The sequence below is a fragment of the Polyodon spathula genome, chromosome 3, assembly GCF_017654505.1.
Source record: "Polyodon spathula isolate WHYD16114869_AA chromosome 3, ASM1765450v1, whole genome shotgun sequence".
Lineage (NCBI taxonomy): Eukaryota > Metazoa > Chordata > Actinopteri > Acipenseriformes > Polyodontidae > Polyodon > Polyodon spathula.
Genome location: NC_054536.1, coordinates 62,099,443 through 62,124,124, shown reverse-complemented (window position 1 = coordinate 62,124,124; position 24,682 = coordinate 62,099,443). Strand labels below are relative to the sequence as shown.

The window sequence follows — 24,682 nt, the reverse complement described above, 5'->3', positions numbered from 1 at the left end:
AGTTAAGTGGCCTCCACTTGTGTTAAATTGTAGTGATTCACATGATTTCAGGCTAAATTCAGCAGTTCCTGTAGGTTCCCTCTGCTGGATAGTGCATTTCAAAGCAAATACTCAACCATGAGCACCAAGTCGCTTTCAAAAGAACTCCGGGACAAAGTTGTTGAAAGGCACAGATCAGGGGATGGGTATAAAAAATATCAAAGTCCTTGAATAAACCTTGAAGCACGGGCAAGACGATTATTAAGAAGTGGAAGGTGTATGACACCACCAAGACCCTGCCTAGATCAGACCGTCCCTCCAAACTGGATGAGGCAAGAGGCAAATGGCAACTTTGCAAGAGCTACAGGCTTTTATGGCCAAGACTGGTCAAAGTGTGCATGTGACAACAGTATCCCAAGCACTCCACAAACCTGGCCTGTATGGTAGGTTGGCAAGAAGGAAGCCATTACTCAAGAAAGCCCATCTTGAATCCCGTTTGAAGTATGCAAAAAAAACACTCAGGTGATTCTGCAGCCATGTGGCAAAAAGTTTTGTGGTCTGACGAAACTAAAATTGAACTTTTTGGCCTAAATGCAAAGCGTTATGTTTGGCGCAAACCCACCATAGCGCATCTGTGACAAAGTGCCCGCCCCTGTGTATATTATCTGTTATGTGTTGCGTGTGGTGTGTTTAAATGTTGGTGTATAGACATTGGTACACGGGATATAAACGGGTCTGTGTAACACGAGTGTTTAAAAATGTATATGTGTATTTAGGCACGAGAATTGCACAGCACTTCACGTGCAAGTAAAATGTAGTAATATGTGAGCACGGGGAATTGCACTTTTTAATTCACGTGCTGGGATTCAAGTGAATAATTAATTGGTAATTGAATCCCAGCACAACAGTATATATAGATGCACGTTGTCGCATACTGGGGGTTGGGTGTTCGGGAGTGGAGAACGGGAGCGAGAGAAGGAGTAACTTAAATATATCAATTGCTATTGCGTGCTGGTGGGACCAGCACGATACTTGTTTATTTAAAACTCACCGTGTTTGTCAGTGTGTCTGTCCGTGCACCGTTTTGTTAAGTTTAGTCTGTTTTTGTTTGTCTATTTATTTTGGCGTAGAGTGCCGTGTCCTGTGTTTTAGTGTTTGTTTAAACCTTTTATTTTGTAATAAACCGGCGCCAACAGGCGTCTTCATCATTTCATTTCACATCATCGTCTTTGTATATTTCATTCCTTCCTGGTTCTGACGCCGCCCACTTGGCCGTCTTTGTGACAGCATCATCTAAAGAACACCATCCCTACTGTGAAGCATGGTGGTGGAAGCATCATGTTATGGGGATGTTTCTCATTGGCAGGTACTGGGGCACTTGTCAGGATAGAAGGGAAAATGAATGGAGCAAAGTACCTTGAGGAAAACCTGCTGCCCTCTGCAAGAAAGCTGAAACTGGGAAGGAAGTTCACCTTTCAGCATGACAACCACCCACAGCACACATCCAAAGCTACACTGGAGTGGCTAAGGAACAAAAAGGTAAATGTCCTTGAGTGGCCCAGTCAGAACCCTGACCTAAATACAATCAAAAAATTGTGGCATAACTTGAAGATTGCTGTTCATCAATGTTCCCCAAGGAACTTGACAGAGCTTGAACAGTTTTGTAAAGAAGAAAGGTCAAATATTGCCAAATCAAGGTGTGCAAAGTTGGTAGAGACCTATCCCAACAGACTCACGGCTGTAATTGCTGCTAAAGGTGCTTCCACCAAATATTAACTCGGGGGTGGAGACTTATCCAATTATGATCTTTCAGTTTTTGTATTTTTAATATATAATTTCTTTCTCAATAAAAACTTTTTTCCCCCGTAACAGTGTGGAGTATGGTGTGTAGATAAGTGGAAAAAATGCATTAATCTAATTTTTGACAATTTTAAACCATTAAAAACTGCAGCCACTCCAATGCAGAGCCCGACGATGAGCTCACCAGATCTGAAGCTATGGAAAACTCTACCTGGTCTGTAATAGGAAATGGAAAGCCTCTAAGCTAGTGCACTTTCTGTGAAGAACAGAAGGTGAGGCACTAGTTGTACACACAGCACATTTGCAATGGAAAATATAACAAATTACTGGAGCACACCTCCATATAACAAATTACAGGAGCATACCTCCAGGAGACCCATAATGGTCATTTTCATACTGGTGACTCCGGAGATACTGAAAGTCATTTTTTGCCCACTGCCCAAATTCCAGTTTAGCATGTATCTGCTTATACTGTATTATCTAATAAACTAAAGCTAGTAGTTTGTTTTGTTTGGCTGACTCTTCATGTTGTGTTTAAAATATTATACTGTATATCACAGGGCTAACCTTTATTTTTGACTTTCTCAGGTGAAGCTCAATGAACAAATCTGATGAAATTACATGTTTTTCTCTCACCATTCACTTCATGTGTTACAAGTAACAAGTCCCCACCTCAGCCCTCATATTTTCCTGTGGGCAGCATAGAAAACTTTAAAATACTTTTGTACTGGAGTTCGGCTAAGTTTCTGAAATGGTAGTTGTGTAATGAAATCACAAATTTAAAGTGCTTGGTCATATCATCAGTTATCCAATGTCAGAGTTTTAATTAGGACATGGAATTATTCTTTGGGAGTTCCCTCATTACATGCTCAGTGAATAATTTAGCAAACTATATGAAGACCAAACCACACTAAACAAAGGACAATTAATGTGTCTGCAAGCATTTTCTTCTTTTAGGGTAAACTTGATAAAAGGCTCTCTGCAAAATAACAGTGTCTTGGTGTGAGCACAAATGTCTAATTGTATTTCTCCCTGCAGCACATTCCTCTGTGTATTAGGATACCAGAAGCAGGATAACAGGCTTAACCATGATTCTGTGTCATTGGAGCAGTGTGCAAAAACAAATGTAACAGTATAGTGGATTTGATCCCAGACTTACAATTCAAATTAAATGTGTCTGGTACAAATCGTTTATCACCCATTCTCTGCAGTCTAAGACATGGCTCAACATTGCACTGGGCTGGCTATTTCCAGACTGTCGAGCACAGTTTGTAATTGGAAAAAACATTATGCTGCAAGCCATCTGAACTTATTACCCAGTGCATTTTTTAAAAATATAAATGTCCTAGTCTGCAATTGAGTAACATCAGCAAAGGATCATAAATAAAATATCCCCATTATTAAAACAAAATACATATGTTATTATAAATAAAACACATTTTGGGAGCTTTTTGTGTTTACATGTTACACTATTGATAGACCAAATTCATACACAATTAACTAAACCACCTAAAACATTCAAAATAATTCACAACCTGTCAGTACTTGCTTTTAGAATTTAGTATTTTATTTTTTTTTTGTATAGTCAGACAAAGGCAAAAAATAGACAGACAGGTTTTTTTTGATGTCTCATAGCCTGCTTTAAAACAAGTATGTTAGTAACATGCATCCTACGCCACGGCAGTTAATACAAAGTTGGAGCAATCAGTATTAAAGTATTTCTGAAACTGATACTCTTCAGAACTGTGGTAAAAATATTCTTACAGTTGTAACCGTGTCAGAGTGAAAATGATTGAAATTTAAGAATTTCCAACAAAAATGTAATTTTTCGTTGTTATTTATTACTGTATGTGGTCTAGGTAATGATCAATTGCCTTGGTTTTTTATGAGCATTCGTATACTCTGGGGATGATTAGATGACATGTATAACTTTTTTTTAACATTTGCAAACCCTTCTTCCACAAATACGTTTTGATTAACAGGTTAGCCTTTGGATTTTGTCGATCTCATGGTTAAATCCAGCCTAAGTGAAATCAGTCAAATACTTCTCTAAAATAAAGGCTAATTACAGATGGGTAAACAATAGTGAATTAAACATATGGCAATATGTAATCATTGGACATGTGAATAAATGCATAATGACTACATGGGCCATTTGTTCTTAATTTTAACCTCAGAAAATGTACTTTCTCCAATGGTGTTTCCAAGACTGTTACTCTATAGAAATATGGTGACCAGAGTAAGCTATAGAAATATGTCAAGCATAGAAAACTATATAATATAGAAATTTGGAAAGAACTGTTGATTTATAGAAGTTTTATATGTCTATAAAACATACCCCAAAGATAGAAACATGCTGATCTAGATGTTTTCATGTGAATACAAATGCTACCTTTACTGGAAACTACTGCCACTTCACTTTGCATTGCTTTTGAGAGTAATTGTACTAAGATTACTCTACATTAGGGTCCCAACAGTCCTGCTCGGAACTAGTTTAATAAGAAAAATAAATAAAATGCTGCTGATCAACTGTATATGGACAATAGGTTATTATATAATTCCTACAAAATGTAGACATTACTATAGATTTATTTTAGAATGAACAAAATAAATAGACACATCTACTATATAATAAAGTGGCAATATATATATAGAAAACCTTTTTTATAGGCAATTACTTTTTCAAATCGATTGCATGTTAAGATATTTAGTGACAAAAGATGTCTGAGTGGGGTAAAACATGCACTGTAACAAATGACTTGCCCAGTCATTCTGCATTTAGCATATTAATTTGTCCCAAAGTTGTTTGTGGGTAGTGTACATTATTTGAGACTCTTTCTAAAAGCAGTCCCTCCTTACCTGACAACATGAAATGTAGGCTCATTTCAAGTACCTACCAAACAATAACAAATATGGGCAGGTTTAGTCTTTGGGGTTTTGACATAAGGCACACTCTGGGTTCTGATCTGATTGTTGCTCCACTTGAATGGTCACAGAATGAAAGCTGAAATTCTCAAAACAGGCTTCGGTGATCTCTTTCAGTGCTGGCTGAGGATTCACTGTGTCATCTGTTTGAAAAAGACAACAGTTTTTATTGGTGGTTTAGGACTCATCGTCATATATTCAGATTTTGCTTGGCCCTCGGTGGTTGTTATTTGTTTCTTTTTAAATTTGTAGTTCATAGTATCTTTGTTTAAAAAAAAAAAATTAGATATGGAGCAGACAGGATTTCCCTTGCCTAATTCTTGCTCTCTGTTGCCTTCTATGTAACCAAAGAATGGCAGACTTCTTCTAAATACTCCTGTGTATAAGGATTATGATGACACCTCATTTTTTAAAAGCTGCCTTCTTCTGGTTTTAATAATGCTCCAGTGGGATGCTGGTAACAAGTATCCTAAATAATAACAAGGGAACACCCCAGATGCATTCACAAAGCGCTATTCAGAAAATGTGTTAATAACGCTACTGCAAGCCTACACACTGACCTTTGTGGGTTAGATCATCCGCTGAAGAAGGGTATAAGCACTGATATTAAGACAGAAATAGTACTAATGCCAGCAAAAACACACTGTGGACCAGGCCCTGCCTTATTTTTTTAAAGCAGTTGGTGGATGCTTATGAATTCAATGAATATACTGATGCACTACTGCTTCCTCAAACATTTTTTTTAACTGTATTTCATTGAGCTACTTACCCAAAGCAACATGAGCTGAGAGAACAACCTGATTCATTGTGAGTGCCCATATATACACGTTGTGAATTGCTTTCACTCCTTTCACCATGAGAATCCTATCTCTTACTGCATTATAGTTAATCCCTATTGGGGCTCCTAGAAAAATACAAATGAGGGGCATAAAGTGTAAACAAAGTTATACAAACATAGTCTTGTACTATATTTTAGTGCTGAATTAATATGTTGCATGAAAAGACAAATTGTATTAAGCACCCAATTGCTGTTTTTGTACATTGTAATTAGGAAACAGACTGGGGGGGGGGGGGGGGGGGGGGGGGGGGGTCATACAAAATTAAAAGGACATAAGGGGTGTTGTTAACACAGGAAGTGGTGTTGTAATGCCGCACAAGTGACCAAAATGTATTTACAATTGTAGTTGCTGACAACCGCCATTAGGGCACTATAAACAGTATCAGAGTTCTGTGCGGGCCGTTTTTTGTTTTTTACTGCCCACTTCCGACCCGGACCCGCTACTACAGGACCCGACCCGAACCCACTGCAGCACTGTCTTCTTACCCGCAACCCGACCCACTTTAATAAGACCTGCAAACCCAACCCGAACCTGCAAGTGTTTGTCCTTTACCTATTCCCTGCGCCGACTGCCTCTCACGCTCTCACTTTCACACAAAGATATATCTGCCATTCTCCACAGACTGAGATACATCTACCATTCTTCACAACTGGCTCTGTAACTGAATCCTTATGTCAATATATTTATTTCTTTTTACAACCTTACGTTTGCAAATTGCCTTCATACCTTTCAGATACATGTGACATGTTAAACTGTATTCATAAATTAAGAATTTAATTTGGACATATCCTTGTATCTTTAGTAGTTACTAGTCTATACACCAACATCCCACATCTAGGTGGCATTGATGCTGTTACTTTTTACTTAAATTCTAGCTCTATTGATGAGAATTCACCTCTTTCTGAATTAATTTTGCAATTACTGGACCTGTATTTTAACTCGCAATATTTTTTACAGATAAAAGGTACAGCAATGGGAGCAGCACTTGCCCCCAATTATCTAAACTTGTTTATGGGTTGCTGGGAAGAAAAATGCATATATAGTGATAAAAATGTCAATGTGCCATTTATTTCTTTATGGAAACGGTACACTGATGACATTGTCTAATGTGGTCAGGATCAAATATACAACTTGAGCAATTTGTGAAGTATATTAACTCAGTGGACAGTAATTTACAATTTAAATGTGAATCAGATACACAAAAAATACATTTTCTAACTGTTATTTTGATTTTAATCACATAATAAATCTGAATAGCGCACTTCCTTGAACAAGTTAAAACAATCTATAATGAGCAAAACCTACCTTCCATTAAAACCAGTAAGATATCCCGAAGAATTGTAAAAGTTGTCACCAGTACAAAGAGGGAGAATAGACATGTGCAAATAGGATCTGCTATTTTGTATTCTGGCTGAAGAAGAAAACACAGAACACAGAATATAAAATAAATGTAAAAGTATTTAATTACCTCAGACTGAGGATCAGATATGACTGGTAGAGTGCAGTGACACACATGTCTGAAGTAACAGATCATATGAAAAGATGTTATAGTACCCTCCAAAAATAATCCAGTTGTCTATTTTTACCACTTGTGTTGTTTAATCGCTTATCTAAAAATCATATATACAGTAAGATAATGAGAACTACATCATAAAACACTGACTACTTCACATTATTTATCACAACAGATGTTGACACCAATACTTTTAGTGGTATTCAAATGCTTTTCTAATATGGCCCACTTCTGACATTTTGGTTTCCAGTTTCACTGACCTTGAAGAAAATGATGAGTGCACTGATTAGCACACTGAGGCTCTGTAAAAGGTCGCCCAACACATGAATGAAAGCTGCTCTCACACTAGCGTTATGCTGGGGGACGTGACCCGATTCTTCCATACTTCTTTTGCCATGGCTGTGCCCATGTTCATGGCTGCTTTCCCCCACACCCACATGGCTGTGACCATGGCCAGTCTGGTGAAGTGTTAATCCCATTCTAGAGTAGACCATTATCAATGTTTTCATTAGGCCTAATCAGAATTTCACTGTTAAATGTTTTGATCAACTGAGTAAGGATTTGCAATTTAAATATTTCATTTATCTTTATAAAGAGGATTTGTAGTTTTTCTTCCTTCAAAGCATTTTCTAATAGCTTTACAAAATATTCAATAATAAGACACAAATTTCAATTAGACAATTGTTTCAAGAAGAAGTCTTAGTCCAAGTCTTAGTCCTAGAAGTCTTAGAAGAAGCCCAGATTATCACCAAAAGGAGGGAAAAATGCAACAAATAAATAAAAACAAATTAATAAGTGATTAAATAAACACATAGAAACAGAAGTTCTACTTATTGTACGTGAATTGCCACAAAACAAATAAAAAAGTTACACTTACATAATATTTGCTAATACAGCACAGCTTGAGGTGATAAGCATTACTGTCCCATCTATGGTGTAATTATTACTTGTCAGTCTTTCACAGGCCAGGTACACCAGTACCCCTGTCACAAGCCAGATTGTAAAAATTGACAGCAAGGCACCAAGGATTTCTGTTGGGGTTGGGGGAAACAAAAAACATGTTTTGTTTTTTATCTAAAATTAAACATGCCAGACTGCATGGTCCTGTGCTGTAAAACTAATTAAAGAGCCAGTATCACATCTATATAAGTTATAACAATTCATGTAAGATGTATTGAACCTTGCTGTTTCGTATCACTTGAAATAACTTTCAGTAGTTTCTCAGCATTATGAACTGCTTCAGGCAACTCCAATCTATCCCTGAAGCTTGGTAGCATATTTACATGTTTGCCTTTAGTCCTGGAATTAGTGTCATCATTCTTCCCGGCATGAAAAACATCCCATTGAGTTTCTATTATTATTAAAAGGCAACAACATTATAATAACAGTTTTTTTTTTTTTAAACTAGTCAGTAATATTTTATTTTACCTATATTTATCCTTTATTCTCAACGCACCTCTTAATAAATAATTTGTATGTACAACATTATGATGTTTAAACCTATGCTACTTGGTCTTTGCCAGTCTTTAAAAGTAGTGTGTGTTAAAACACTATACATAAGCTTCTATAAATGTCTTGCATCACTTTCAGGGACCAAACCAACCAAATGAAGCACTTGGCAAAAGCAGCAACTGAAAAACTCCTTAAAGCAGGGATTGTATTGAGAGTCACCAGGTTTTTGCTAGGTATAATTACTGCTCACAGGTGTATAATTATTTTAGAAATGACACTTCAGTTCAATGTCTTCCTACAAGACTTTCATAATCAAATTTGATAAGCACTTGCACTGATGGTTTCAGATAAAAATAAAATAAAATAAAAAAAAACACAGTTTGCTGCCGTACCGGCTCTGTGCCACCCATAGTTCAATCTCTTTGTGGCAGGCCTGGAGGACAGCCACAACGAACACAAACTGATCATGAAACTGGCAAAGTCCACTAGAAGATGGGCTGCATCAGTCATCACAGCCAGACTTCCTGCAATGTATCCACCTGGTGACAGACAAAAGAGAAATTCACCTATTAAGTGCCTCGTTTTTTTTAGGATGCATGCTGTAGTTGGGATATATGTTGTAGCATGTCTGGGGGTATATGGACAATAAGAATGTACAGTAGCTAGTTCACAGCTGGGGCTTTGTTGGTGGAGGCATACATTATACAGCCTGGAAGCACACCTTGTTAAATTGGAAGGGTTCCTGTATTAGTCAGTTTTACGTTCCATTATTGGGTTATTTTTACGATCCCAGGACAGAATTGGGATCCTGTCTGTCAACATTTAAGTAGGTAGCTCAGCGTGATACTAAAAAGGCCTTGCTGTATGGAAAACTAAGGCAGCTGTTAGGCACTTTTTAAAAAAGCGCCTAAAACAACTTTCATCCCTTATTGCCTGCAAGACCCCTAATTCAGCAAAATATTCTGCTAGTGTTAGAAATGTTTTTAAAATTAATTCTTACCTCATGTGCATGTGTTGAAGATTTTTTTTGTTTATATATGACACTGCTTCCTAATGTCTCATCACATCCTTCTTACCCTGCTTCACTTTGGTAACCATAGGAGAGACTGACAGGGTGAAGCGAGGCCGTCCAACACACAGACTTGGGGCCGTATTACAGAACAATTTCCTAACTTGGTTTCCTAGCTTATCTTTCAGGCTAGGATAGGATTTTTCCTAACTTGGTATTACAGAAGCATTTCCTAAGTTAGCAGTGTCTAGAATTTCCTAAGTGTCTCAAGTGTAACTATCCTACCACCAATAGGTAGCTGTTAAAAAAAAAAAAAAAAAAAAAGTAATACTTATTCAATTTCAGTCATAAACACAATTTTATTTTAATTAGCAATGCCAACACACAACAATATCTCACAGGCTAAAGTGAAGCTAAAAATAAGAAAAGATTTGTAATGTTTGTGCCTCCGGTGTGAAAGGAAGTGTGTGACATAGTTATGTACATTAGAGTCCAAACTTGTATTTTTCAAGTCGCACTACATATATGAGCCGCTGGTTAGCGTCTCACATGTAATACCACACCAGAATCAACACAGAATACTTAATATCTTATTCCTCAGTAAAGTTTCAAATATCAATAATCATAATCACCGACAGTAACTTGTGAGAGTGTCTAACTCCAGTTTCCAACACCATGCTGTTCCGCGAATAACACGGTGAACCAACCACCTTCTCTCACGGGAGGTGGGGCTAGATCTAGATGTTACACGTAGCCTACTGTTAAAGGTACACATACCAAAATATACTAATGGATATATATTATCATCATCATCATCATCATCTTCAGCCTTTTTCAGTCCAATTCTGGATGAAGGCCTCCCCAAGATTCTTCAACAAAAGCCTGTCTGCTGTGTCCCTCATCCACGTTGCTCCAGCGGGTTTTCTAATTTCACCTTGCCATCTTGCTGGAGGTCTTCTTCTTGGTCACTTTATATCTTTTGGGATCCAGTCTAGAACCTCCTTGGTCCAGCGATGGTCTGTTCTTCTTGCTACATGTCCGGCCCACTGCCATTTTTTTTTGTTGCTCTTATAACATTGCATACCTTTGTCTGCTTTCTTATCCATTCCTTCTTTTTCCTGTTTCTTCTTGTTATTCCCAGCATGCATATTTCCATACTCCATTGATGCTGTATATATAAGACCTAAATGTCCAGAAATATTTGTGCAATATAAAACTTAAATTCTAAAGCCCCAGAACAATAAGGGGGAATGGGTAATACACCGGTGTGACGTATGTGCAGGTGTGTCTAATATTAAACTACCGTACCAGTGCCACAATGAGATTACTACAGCCACTGTCAACAACCCGATTTATTTGTTCAGGATGCCAGTGCGGTGTCACACGAAATCTGGTCTGCCTTGGGAACAGGCTTGGGGTTCTTCAGCCTGTTGCTAAGCAAAGGACGCATTGAAGTTCCTTGTGTATTCAAATGGGACGGGGCATTATTGGATTTCATTTAATTACCTGACAATGATTCTTATGAAAGGACATTTCTAATAAAGGGTAATCAATATGTTTTTATATCTCTGAAATTCTCTATGATTGTCCTGGAAATTGCTAGATTTGTAGCTAGTTGCTTTTGACAACAAATCTAGTCAAGTCAGACCTTAAAGTCACTATTCAGTAAGTCAAGGATCTGCCTATATAAAAAAGTACCGGAGGATTTGCTGTGCACAAATATGATCACTAACCTACATGGTAGATACCAGTTTTATAGTAGTTAAGGAACGCAATACGGTACAAATAAGGTACACTGACAATACGATGTGCTTGATGTAACCTGCGTATGCTGCATCAATTGTTTTTTATAACTCTAAGCTTGTGCATGGTGATAGAATCCACTGATCATAAATATTGTCATTGTAGAGCTGACAGTAGATGTCACTACCATTTGTAACCAGAGTGATGATTGTGTATAGCTTTGTGATGATGTAAAAAAAACAATCTGCTGTACAATAATTTGTTTATAAGTTGCTATATTAGTGTTGTAAATCGAACCCTGACGTTGACGTTGATTATCGTGCAAATTCTAACGACGACTATCTATCAATATCAAGTTAAAAAAGGTTTAAAAAAATAAATGTTCTCACAGTAACAGTTTAAAGGAACAATAAGTCCTCTTTTTATAGAGCACGGTATAAAACACTTATTCAAACAAATCCTGATGTTTTAAGATCCGTTTGATATTGTCATTCAAATATAGCACTTTTCATATTCTTGCCGTCACTAGCCTTTGCCTTGTTTTGTGTAAAATCTGACAAATTTACAGTGTAAACATAACAGTAAAAAAAAAAAAAAAAAAATCAACCCCACTGCCCAAAGGAGAAAAAAAACAAGGTCTGAAAACTACATTATTCGATCTCTCACTTTTTTTTTAATTTACTGTTAAAATTTATGAATTACAAGACCCAGCTTCTGCAAAGCAGCAGTCCCTTCCAGTGTGCTGCAGAGATGCATTTCACTTTTTGCTGTCATATTTTAATAATAACTTTACATGACTTGGCATAGCCAATTAGATTTGCATTATCTTCAGTGAATACAACTATATAATTTTATTTTGTCTCCATACTTGAATGTGTATAGTATCTTTTTCATACATGTATGTTGATTTATTATTAATTGACTTACTGCCCACATCGCAAATAAGATATGTAGAATATCTCTTTCATACATGTATAGGCCTAATCAATCTACATACCACTTAGCAACCAAAAATGTGTCACATACTAGAGTGCTCAGAGAAGTGTTTCGCCCACGTGGATTCGCTTACACAGTACATTACTAAGGCCCTACCTATTTCACAGCCATCAAACGTGACACAGACCGTTTTCATTTTTCACGGTGAAAACTGTCTATCTTGTGTAATTTTATCCTTCATTTTGACCCATGGAACAATTTTGACTTATTTTGACCTAGGGCACTGGCCTACCCTCTCCAGGCATTCCATGTGCACTTACAAAATCTAGAAAAATACTGTACATTGACAGTATGATGAGATCAAAATTATAGAAAAACTCCTTCCATTCTGGGTACCAAAAGCCGTTGTAAACAAAGCCAATCATGGCCACTATACTACTGTAAATAGCATATTATGCTTGTGTGTTTAAAGTTATTATGTTAGAGAATGTAAAAAGGTAAAATACTTACCAACTATCTCACCAATCATAAAAACCATACAGATGGCGGAAACTACCCAAAGCCTCTGCTTTGCTAGCTTTTGCTCTATTTTTCGGTCTTCTGAAGCTCTGTTCTTATCATGGCAGTGGTTACTGAGAACGCCATCCTTGTCACAGGGAGCTTTTTCAGGGTCTTCACTGGACATGCTATAGATCAAGGAAGAGAGGAAAATAAAGTGAACAGTCAGAGGAATGGGACAGTTTTATCTATTCTGCAAGTGCTTGCGTGTGCTAAGTATACAGTCTGCTGCCAGGGACTTCATGTTTGTTGTTGTGTCAGATTCGCACATACTCTTTTTATTTATATTATATATATATATATATATATATATATATATATATATATATATATATATATATATATATATATATATATCTCTTAACACATTCTCTTAAGGGAGGATAGAGTTGTTTTAAACTCTTATATGTGGTTTTATTCATGCACTGGGCATGCGATATGTCCAAACAACTTTTTAATCATCAAGAAAATGACACAGACTAATTAATTTGAAGAGTTTATCGACTCAGAGCAGTAGTAGTGCTCTTTTCGGTTTGTTAAATACTTTAAAAAATTGATCAAGTGGTTGGAAGCCACTTTGGATCCCTGCTAATATACAACCTGGGTGCTTCCAGTACCTTTACAGATTTAACAACATTAGCACTTTACAGTAGTACAAATGATTATCATATGCTTAGAATTCAGGCTATAAAATGCAAAAAGCTAAAACGCCCATCGCTACGTTCTAGAACATTCAATATATCCCTCTCAACAGCTAAAATGTAAATCCTATACCTTATAGCAATGCATCCAATGTAAAAGAGATATTAAATTAAAATATATGCTTACCTTCCAGTATATGGAAGAGTACTGTGGGATATATGAAAAATAAGAACTGTCTTCAAAAGGCAGAGACTTGTAAATATGACCAAACAGCAATCAGTTTTTTAGAGATCTTCAGAGCATGGATCACACAACTTGTAGTTTGCAAGTCGAGCGATGCTTGACTGGGGTTTACCTTGGTTTTTATATGATTTTCTCTCCATTGAATACATCAGGACTCCCAATTAAATCTGATCATCAATCTGCCTTGACAGTTCTTATCTTTGAGTTAATAATATATTCTAGAAGGATCCGGTCAACTTTTTTTTTTTTATAGCTAATTGGAGTTGCTCCACAACCATCTTAATTAATTGGATATAACTTCTTTCCAAAAATATTGGAACATGATCTCATAGCTTCTCTTTTTTCAACCCCTCCTTTTCCTAAAAAGTCAGGTGAATCACAGTTCACAGGATCCTTGCTATAATACCTCACAATACAAGTTTATATGTGTATAACATCATCTTTCTGTGTGATTATATTAACCTGAGCCTAATATATTCCCTCTGAGCAACATATCTCATCACCTTTTCAGTTTAGTTTACTTTCATAAACAGGTGTGTTAAAAAAGTGTGGAACAAAAAGACTGTAGGGGTTTATGACAAGCCTTTGAATAAGCATACAGTGGTTAGTTCAGTTATTTCCATTTAAATTTAAGCTATAATAAAACATGTTAAATATAATAGTCTTTTATTAACTTGTACCATGTTTGGACTAAAACTGACTCTCTCTGTTTCTAAAAGTTGCCTGCACAAGCAGGTTTCCACACACCTTGTTAACTTACCAAGCCTAGTGTTTTGATTAATATGAAACTCCCCTGCAAGCACTTTCCAAATTCACAGCATGAAGCCATTTTTTGCTCGCAAACATTATCCCAATTAAAATCACTACCTATCTGATAAGGACTGATACTGTAGATGACTTTTCTATTTTAAATCAAATGTTCATTTTGGCTGCCAAGTTTTCATTAATTTCTATGATATCATGGAGAGTTTTGCTCGTTATAGAAAGACCTTGGATTCAAAACTGCTGATGACCAGTGAATCTCGCTTTGACTGCCAAAAAGGAACTTTCCAGGTCTAGCTCCGTTCTGCTGCAGGCAGGTAAATGTGAGTCTATTTTGTTTCCAGTAAGTCTATTGTGTACTATATTAAATACAGTTTACACTTTCATTTTCCAATATTCAAACCTAACAGTTCCTGTTTCTACTGCAGCAAAACCTTTATATAAACTAAACATGTATTTCCTTCAATTTAACTGATAGTGTACTGTCTAAAAGACTTTAAAAATGTTCGTGGACAGTTGATTACTTACGCCCCGTTTATAGAAAAGAAAAAAAAAAAAAAAACTTGTTCTAATTCTGCAGTACTGTGTGGCAGTATTTACTGACCACCAGATCCCATACAGTCAGTCACTTGGTACTGTTTAACTTAAATGACTAGGCTATCCAGTATATTACTAAGAACAGTCTGTGGGAAAAGCATTGCAAGCTGGACGATGTCTCCTGAATATGCAGTGTTGCTTTGGCTACTTGGCTGAAGAATGCATACTAACTTCAGCACAGTATTTAATTGGCATTCTTCTTTTGATACTTTTCACTGCCATCACATAACATATAGGTAGAGCCCCGTGATTTTTGCAAATACAAAAGAGCATGAAATAAAATGAAATGAGACGAATAAAACAAAATAAAATGGCATGCAAAAATAAAATGAAAAATCATTATAAAGCAAACGTAGTGTAGCTTTTCAACAGGAGGCAGAAAATGAGAGACAGGCCCTCTTTACAAAGAGCTTTTATTCAGCAGGCCTCTCTCACATACAGAAAATGGTGTCGCAGAGTCTTTTTTTCACCTTAGCCCCGCCCCCTTAATGACCGCAATTCCCATTGGCCCTCAGCCGCACACTAGGACCAATGGCCACAGACAGAGGTAAACAAACAAGGTGCGGGACATACAGCTATGGAGGGGAACACAATTAGAGCGGGAATTACAATACCCAAACACAACTGCATGGATCGCTACAATAGAATTGGGAGGTTTATACAAAAAATACTTTAAATAAATACTTGCAATCGTAGTGGTCAAAGTTCAGCCATTACCATAGACATAGTATGAAGGGAAATGGAAACTTTGACCAGCACTTGCGCAGATGTACAATTTGGAGCAAATTGGGAATTAAAATTGTGATGGAAGAAAAGAGAAATGTGTTACTAAAATGCCTAAACCGCACATAACAACGGTGACAAAATTATGATTGCAAGTGTCGGCTGAAATGCGAGTCGAAAGATACCATTGTTAAGCTAGCTGTTTATTCTTTTGGGGGAAAATATGGATGTTTGCTTATATTTTGTATCAGTATGCTAATTCTTTGTTTTATTTTAAGTGGTGCAAACCTTGCACTGGAGCAAATGCTGTTTCGGTTTTGAGTGGATCTGAATGAATGAGTCTGCTTTGCTTAAGTGTTTAAATACTGAGAAACACCAAGCTTATTGTATACTGTTATATATGTGTATACCTCCCCAAGCTGGAAATACAATTCCCATCGCTGTATGTGTGATTATTGTTACCCACAATAGTAGGGCAGTGTAAATATATATTGTTTATTTGCTCTTACTGTATTTTTATAGAGGGCATGGGCAGTATTTACTGTAAATAGGCAGTTAATTAAAAAGAGTGGGGGGCTGTATGTTACCGTTACTGCCGCGAATGAGAATGTTAACTAAATTATGTTTCAGTGCCAGGTCTAATTAGGTCATAATGTTGTTAAAAAAAGCTGAAATAAAAATTATTTATGTAGTTAAAACATTATGTACTATATACTACTATTGATATGTATCTATTTTTGTTGCTTTTATTCATTTGTATCTGTAATAAAACCAAATAAAATGAAATTTGCATTTATTGCTGGGATAGTTGGCGGCGATTGGTCTATTTTGTTTGTGTTCAAAAGCAATGTAAAAAGGCGCAGTGCACTGCGTACACAGCTCATAAAGATTACCGAAACTAGTAGGGTTTACCATTGCCTCAGTAGGTGCACGGCACCCCAGTATTTCAAGCCAGGGCTGTTACTGCACCCCCAGCACCCCTAGTTCCCGTGTCCCTGATTCTATCTGTACCTTATACTGTTTCACAGACAGTATTTCTAAAAAAAAAAAAAAAAAACACAAAACTTGTGACTTCAAACTGTATACAAATCTTTTGGCTGTTTTTTTTTTTTTTTTTTTTTTTTCCAGTGTGCTAAAACTGAATATTTATTCAAGTTTTTTTTTTTTTTTTTTTTTTTTAATTAGCTGTACTAGCCCAGCAAATCAAATGATATCTTTAAGGTAGTCATGACACATAACATGTCAGTGTCCAACTGTATCAAATCAATACGGTTTGTTTTAAAATGAAGCTAATTTTGACGTTCATACTTAGTTTTTTTTTTTTTTAAATCTTTTCTTCATCAGTTTATTTTATTTTGTATTTTTAAACTTATACTGGGAGTGGTTGGTGCTCCTTCCTCCTGTCTTATGTATGGTAATATATTAGTATTGTAGTGTGCACGGGGGAAGACAGCAGCAGGGCTGGTAGGTGACGTAATCACACACAAAGACATAAGCCCGATCGATATACACTCCTTGCAAAGGAGCCGGTGTTACAGGCTAATCCTCACCCTGTCAGGCCAATTCTCACCCCCAGGACTGTGAAGATTTTTTTGATATTTTATCAATCAGAAAGAAAAGAGGAAATGTGTCTTTAGTGTGATTTAACCTTTTTGTTATGTTAATTAAATTAAGATGTATTATTTTTTTTTAATTTACTTAGTATCCTTAATTTTAGTAACAGAGTGAGATTCACGTGTGACTTGTTTAATTGACAGTTACATTTAAATTGTTATATTTTAATAAATAATACATTTAAGTTTCATAAAATGGCAAACGAAATACACAGTAATATTAAGGTGGACCTTCAATGGACAAGAAAAGAAATAGAATTTTTAGATACTGTAATAAAACTTGAAGAAGGTTCAATTGAGACTGACCTCTTCTATAAACCTACTGACATGCACCAGTATTTACACATGTCCTTTGCACATCCAATACACACTAAAAGGGCAATCCCAAAAGGGCTAGGAATAAGAACACGATGAATATGCTCTAAAGAAAGTGACTATGTAAAACAAAGACATGTATTAAAAACAAATCTTAAAAAAGTGGATACAAAGAAAGAATTATAGAGACAGAGTTAAGAAAAGTGGATAAACTAAAAAGAGATGATCTACTAGATTATAAAAATAGAGATAAAAGGTCAAGAGAGTCCCATTAGTAACTCTAAACTTTTGCCCAATATTTCTAAGATAGTTTGGAAACACTTGCGTATTCTACATAATTCAGAAAAATTGAAAAAAGTGTTTCTTAAGGCCCCAGTTGTAGCATTCAAAAGAGAAGCTAATTTAGGTGATATTCTAGTTCACAGTAAACATAAACGAATAAATGACAGAATAGGATCTACAAATACTTGCACTAGATATGTAAATTTTGTAAATACATGGGCAAAAGTAGTAATATAATTAAACACAAGAACACCACGTATCCACTAAAAACTAATACCTACTGTAAAAATAGCAATGTTGTTTATGGAATAGCCTGTGAAAAATGTGATGAAATAAAATATGTTGGAGAGACTGGAACAACTTTATATAAAATAATTCAGAACCACCTTTCATTAATTAGAAATAAAAAAATGAATGAGCCAATAGTACAGCACTTCACCAGTCAAGGACATGACATAAATGATGTAAGGTTAGTAGTATTAGAACAGCTAAAATTAGATAATGCCACATATAGAAGAATAAAAGAAAGTAAATGGATAAATAGACTGAACACAATTATGCCAGCGGGACTCAACAGAAAAGAATGAACTAATTAATTAAAATAAATATATACACACATACATATATATACATACATATATATATACATACACACACATATATATAGACAGCATTAAAGTGCTTTGTCGTTATTTAGTGTTTTATATATAGAGACACCTGATAAGTAAAAATATTTAATGTGTGTTTTTTTTCTCACTTGGGACAGTTAAGCACAGTGATCATCCTGGGATGCATATAGTTATGTGCTCTTTTGCCCCATCTAAAGCCTACAGCACTCTACCTAATTTAACCTGTTATTTATATTTATATACATGTTGCCCAGGCCTGCTCTAAAGTTCATTGCTTTGCAGTGTATGAAACGTTTTTGTTCTATTATTCTCACTATTATTGTTCACTAAACATTGCTTATTTTGCCTACATCAGTCTTTTTTCCGTATCTTTGTCACAAATATATCCTACTGCTGATTAGCTTATAGTACAATGAAAACGATTATGCAATGTATAGAATATTGGCGTGAGACTTGGCCCGGGCTAATATTCACTCTCCCAGTTTTAGTGCGACAGGTCCCGGTTCGCGCCCGTCTTCCACCTGTGTGTGGATTGACTAGGCTTTGTGCGATTCGCTTGCCTTCGTTAACCGAGATCGCTACAATATATCAGTTATAATATTGATTATTTTTTTATTGATGTGTTTTGTAGTTTTAAAAATTTACATTTTTATTGACTATTGAACATGTCCGGTTTCCATTCTGACGGCTTAAATGTTTGTTTAGTTTTATATCGGTAGAAAACTAAGAATGCAAAAGATATATACAAATACTAGACTCTCAAACAAATACAACACTATTTTATAGTATATGTAAAACAAATTTTGAAGTTGGTGTCAAGTTTGTAAGGAAAATGAATACACATTTTTTAAGAAACAGCATCACGAAATACACATTGTTACAATATCCATATCTACGTGAAAGTACAAAAATTGTAAAATGAATATAGATTGTAAAGTACAGTCATATAAAAAAAATTCGGCTAATAATGAAAATATTTTAAACGTCGAATCTTAAAATATTCCCTCAACATACACTAAAATAGTTTATACTGTAATTATAACTTTTTTTTTTTTACTTCATTATAGTCCAGTACTTTTCGGATTCAACATTAACATTCTTGTGTTGTATTCCATTTAAAACTCAACGTGATTATAACATTCTATAATTATTAATTAATTATCTATATATTAATAATTATATTATATTATATATATATATATATATATATATATATATATATATATATATATATATATATATAATGTTACAAACAAAATTAAGAAACAAACAAACAACAACAAAAAACTTTAATTTTTACCTTCTGAGAGTCACGGAGTACATATTGGCTTGTTTCTCACTCACTAACTTAGATCTTTCAGGGTCCCTTTTGAACATATTGAAGATTTTCTTGAAAAAGTGATGGATTTCTAAATGCTATCCAGGCGTACGTAGCGATAAATACTAGCCTTTTTTTTTCAATTAGACATAGATTATTATATTTAAATTTTAAATATTACATTTTAATATTGGATTTCTTGCACAAACAAAATATTTTTATATACAATTATGCATTATTATTATTATTATTATTATTATTATTATTATTACTTCCTTCAAGTCAAGACGGGGACATGAAGTCCGAAAGGCTTTCCGTGTCTACTTTGAATCTCTCTCTCTCTCTCTCTCTCTCTCTCTCTCTCTCTCTCTCTCTCTCTCTCTCTCTATATATATATATATATTAAAAAAAAAAAAAAAAAAAAAAAAAGCATTCAGTGAAAGCCTTGTGACTTCTAGCCGTGTGCAAAACACTTCGCTGCCTTGCAGCACGTCTAATTCGTTAACCCTTTACAGGACACGCATAGAATTCGTCATGCTCGATTTTTTTACAAACATTATTTGGGAGTGCTGAAAATAACATAGCGCATTTCATTTTTCCATTTGTAATAAAAAAATAAATAAATAAATGCCACAAACAAAATTAGGTGCCGAATGTGTCCCATTGCTCAAAAAGGGTAAAGAACCTGGCCCAATACTATTCAGTTACACAAGTATGCAAAATAGCTATTCAAAATGAACAATATTTTCATTCACAAAATGTGTAATGCAAAGGACTGTATTAAAACAAATATACATACAACAGCAACTTTTTATTTCATTTTTTAATGTAACTTTCTCTGCAGAAAGTCCTGTTATTGAACTATAAGCTTATATTTTTTCTATTCTTTTGGTTGTCAGTACAGATAATGTTTTATCTTATGTACACAATTTAAAATGTATTATTATTATTATTATTATTATTATTATTATTATTATTATTGTTTTGTTTGTAATAATGTATTATTATATTACTGCAATACGTTATAAATTTATTTTTAATATCTCCGTAAAACCATATACACTCCGTCTCTCACACACACACACACACACATATATATATATATATATATATATATATATATATATATATATATATATATATATATATATATATATATGTATGCTACTGCTGTACACTACCTTTCTGCACCTTACTAGGTGGCTGCATCTCATCCTCACTGTCACCTGCCTGCACTTGGTAGGGTCTGCAGTACAATCATCCTCATCACTACCAAGATCTTCACACTCGCTGTCATCATTTATTGGGATTGTGTATTTTGTTGTCTTTATGTTTGACCCATAAAATATATGGGGTAACATGTTGAAATTGCAAACAAAATACGAATTCTACAGTAAATGAACAGTGTAATTATCTTAAAAAGTACCTTGCTTACAACATACTCGTATCTACCAAAGACAGATGGGGCTTTTGTTAGAGTAGGCTAAAAACATGTAATTCCAACACAAACTACCAAACATTACAAAAAACAAATGAAAGCATATTGAAGCATAATTAAAACTCTCGCACTCTCCACTGCTACTTAGGGTGGAAGCAACAGTTTAACCACAGACATACACGATAGGTACGGGGGTACAGGGCAAGTACAAAACAGACACTAAAACAACTTTGAACATAAAATAGTGTCTCGGTTCAGAAGAGCGGTGCCAAACAATCACAACAGTGTCCCTCAGCATGCACCGCTCAGCCGCTCATGCAAACAAGCCTTGTCTGTATGGCCCTGGTCCTGGCGGCTCTGTCACAGTTGGTTACTGTTTGTGAGGAGACAGTCCAACAGGTGGCGGTAGTGCGAGCGATTCCCCAGCTCGCTATACTGCCCCCTCTTGCTTCCCAGCTATCTCGGCCGGGAATAGTGATCCACCCGCAAGCTGAGGCAAGTTGCCGGGCTTCTTTGGCGTCGGCTTCGACGTGTTGACTGAGGAAGGGGGCTCCTAATGGCAGAGCAGTTGGTTGGGTTGGTGATGGTTTCAAGGTGGCTGAGCTCCAGGCCCAGAGAGTCAGGAGTAGGACTGGCTGAGATGCTTGCTGCAGTGTCCCTACGGTCGTGTCCCAAATAGTGGGCTAAGCTCCCCTGTGGAGCACCACAGTCCGGTTACGGGTGCGGAGCCTCACCCAGTATACCACCTCCATCAGGCACTGCAAGACACAGCAGGGTCCTTCACATGCGCCCTACAGCTTTGGACTGAGACCTCTCTATCGGCGTGAGCAGAATACCCAAACCAGTTCCCCTGCTTGGAACCCCCAGTCGTATGCACACTTCTGGCAGAGCCTGGCCCCTGCAGATGGTCACGGGCAAATGCATGGGCACTATATCCTCAAGGACGAAGTGGTTACCCCGGTCGGTTTGTGGGAAAGGGCCCAGATGTGGACCCCCACCCGTTCCAAGGGAGCCCCCACCTGGTATTGTTGCAAGGTGCAGTGGCTGCGGTCCAGGGGTCCTTTCTTGGCAGGCCTGGGGTCGCATTGACTGCAGTGTTCCTCCACATTGGCCCAGCAGCGGCCCCAGTAGAAATGCTTCTGGAAGTGAGGCAGTGTTTTGGAGATGCTGAACTGTCCAATGCCCGGGCCACAATGTACAGTCTGCAACACTTCAGGGCGGAGGCTCAGCGGGACCATCAGCTGCCAGCAGTGGTGATCCTTGGCCGGGTCTCGCCAGCGGTGGTAGAGGACTCCTTCCTTAGTCTCCAGAACGTCCCATTGGCCGTAGAGTGCTTTGACTGAGGGCAAGAGCCGGGCGAGGTCTTCTTTGCGGGGCTGCTGTTCTGCCAACTCCTACCGGAGGACAGGGCCCAACTCTGGGTCATCGCACTGCTGTTGGCTGAGGGCTGAAGGGACGAGAAATGCTGTCTGGTTACTGATGAGTTCCCTGGCGGCCCTCATCTTGGACTCTTGTAATCCCTCCTTTTGTTCCAGGCTGGAGCAGTACTGGCACTGGGTTTCTGTGCAGGGGCGACGTGAGAGGGCATTGGTGTGGCGGTGGCTGGCTCACTGGTGAAACCTTGCAGGGCCTCTATTCAGCGGGATACCTGTCCCTCTGGCTCTTTAAAGGACAGGAGCCACTGGAGCAAGGTGTGGCTGGACCGTAATTGGAACCTCTGCCCGTACAGGTAGGGGTGGAAGTGCTTGATTCCTTTCACCACAGCCAGCAGCTCTCATTGTACTGAGTGGCAGTATTTATCAACTGCCAGATCCCATGAAGTCAGGCACCTGATATTGTACAACTTAAGTGTCTAGGCTTTCCAGCATATTTCTAAGAAGTCTGTGGGAAAAGCATTGCAAGCTGGACGATGTCTCCTGAGTGCAGTGGGTGCTTTGGCTATTTGGTTGAAGAATGCATACTAAATTCAACACAGTATTTACTTGGCATTCTTCTTTTGATACTTTTAACTGCCATCACATAACGTATAGGTAGAGCCCCGTGTTTTTTGCAAATACAAAATAGCACAAAATAAAATTAAATGAAACCTATAAAACTAAATAAAATGACATGCAGAAATAAAATGAAAAATCATTATCAAAAAATCAAAAAGCAAATGTAGTGTAGCATTTCAGCAGGAGGCAGAAAACGAGAGACACGCTTTATTTACAAAGAGCTTTTACTCAGCCTTTCTCTTACACACAGAGACCACAGCTCTGCCAGATACTGAGGTTACAAGACCAACAATAACACAAAACAGTGTCACAGCGCCTTCTTTTCAGCTTAGACTCGCCCCCTTATTGGCCGCACATCTCATTGTCCCTCAGCCTCCCTCTAGGACCAATGGGCACAGACAAACAACAGCCAATCACAGGGGAGACACAGAACATGCCCACACGCAGGCATATCATTAATTTCTCAATTTTTTTTTAAGGGTCTGGCTTTATTCCTTCCGTAGACAGCTTGTACCCCAGGTAAGGTAGCTCTCATACCCCAAACAGGCATTCCTCACAGTTTAATTTCAAACCAAATTTAAGTGCTTGCTCTAACACTTTGTGCAGTCATTAGTCATGCTCAGCTTTATTTTTTCCCCATATGACGATATCATCCAGGAAAAACTCCTATGCCTTCAATTCCTTCAAATAACTGCTGTACAGTTCTGTGGAATATTCCTGGAACATACTCCAAACGGCAACCACAGAAGCAGTGCCTGCCAAAAGGTGTGTTAAAAGTACATAATTTTGCACTTTCCGCGTCCAGTGTAATCTGGTAAAAACCTGAAGATGCATCCAGTGTTGAGAAACTTTTCACCAGCCGTCGTTCTAGTGATGTCTGTTTTCGTTGGCAAGCAGTAGTCTTCCCTTTTAATCCATTTGTTTAAGTGTTTTGGGTCTATGCACAATCTTAGGTCTCCGTTCTTTTTTTCACTGGTGACCAGTGAATTTACCCACGTGGTTGGCTCTTCAATTCTCTGTATTATTCCTTTGTCTATCAGTTTATTTAGTTCGCTATGTAACCTTTCTTTTATGGCTACAGACACTTTTCTTGCCAGGTGAATCACCAGTTCTGCATTCTTTCAGTTGTATTTTGTATTGTATTGTCAAACAGCCAGTTCCTTCAAATGCTTTGGAAAAGTCTCTGGCAATGTCGCAAGTTATAGGCACTGTGGCAGAGTGTCTTTAAATATTGTGGTGGTGTGTGTTTTGGTGGTGGTTGGCAGGGATGGGGTTAATTCCCTGTGTTTCAGTGTTTCTGCATATTGTCTTTAGAAGTTCAGTGAAGTCTCTGCCCAGCCTGAACAGTTTTTTTTCTTTCTATTTTTGTTAG

The 24,682-nt window shown here is 37.0% G+C and overlaps 1 protein-coding gene across 1 annotated transcript; it reads right to left on the bottom strand.

Annotated features, from left to right (window-relative positions):
* Positions 1-3,375: 3,375 nt before the first annotated feature.
* On the bottom strand, positions 3,376-20,011 carry LOC121313279 (zinc transporter 8-like). The gene is made up of 8 exons (XM_041245648.1): positions 19,861-20,011; positions 12,707-12,882; positions 8,901-9,047; positions 7,934-8,087; positions 7,317-7,536; positions 6,849-6,954; positions 5,474-5,608; positions 3,376-4,847 (listed from the first exon to the last, which is right to left on the bottom strand). The coding sequence occupies exons 1-8, from the start codon at positions 19,935-19,937 to the stop codon at positions 4,702-4,704; spliced, it is 1,161 nt and encodes a 386-aa protein (XP_041101582.1). The 5' UTR covers positions 19,938-20,011; the 3' UTR covers positions 3,376-4,701.
* Between the last annotated feature and the right edge of the window lie 4,671 nt (positions 20,012-24,682).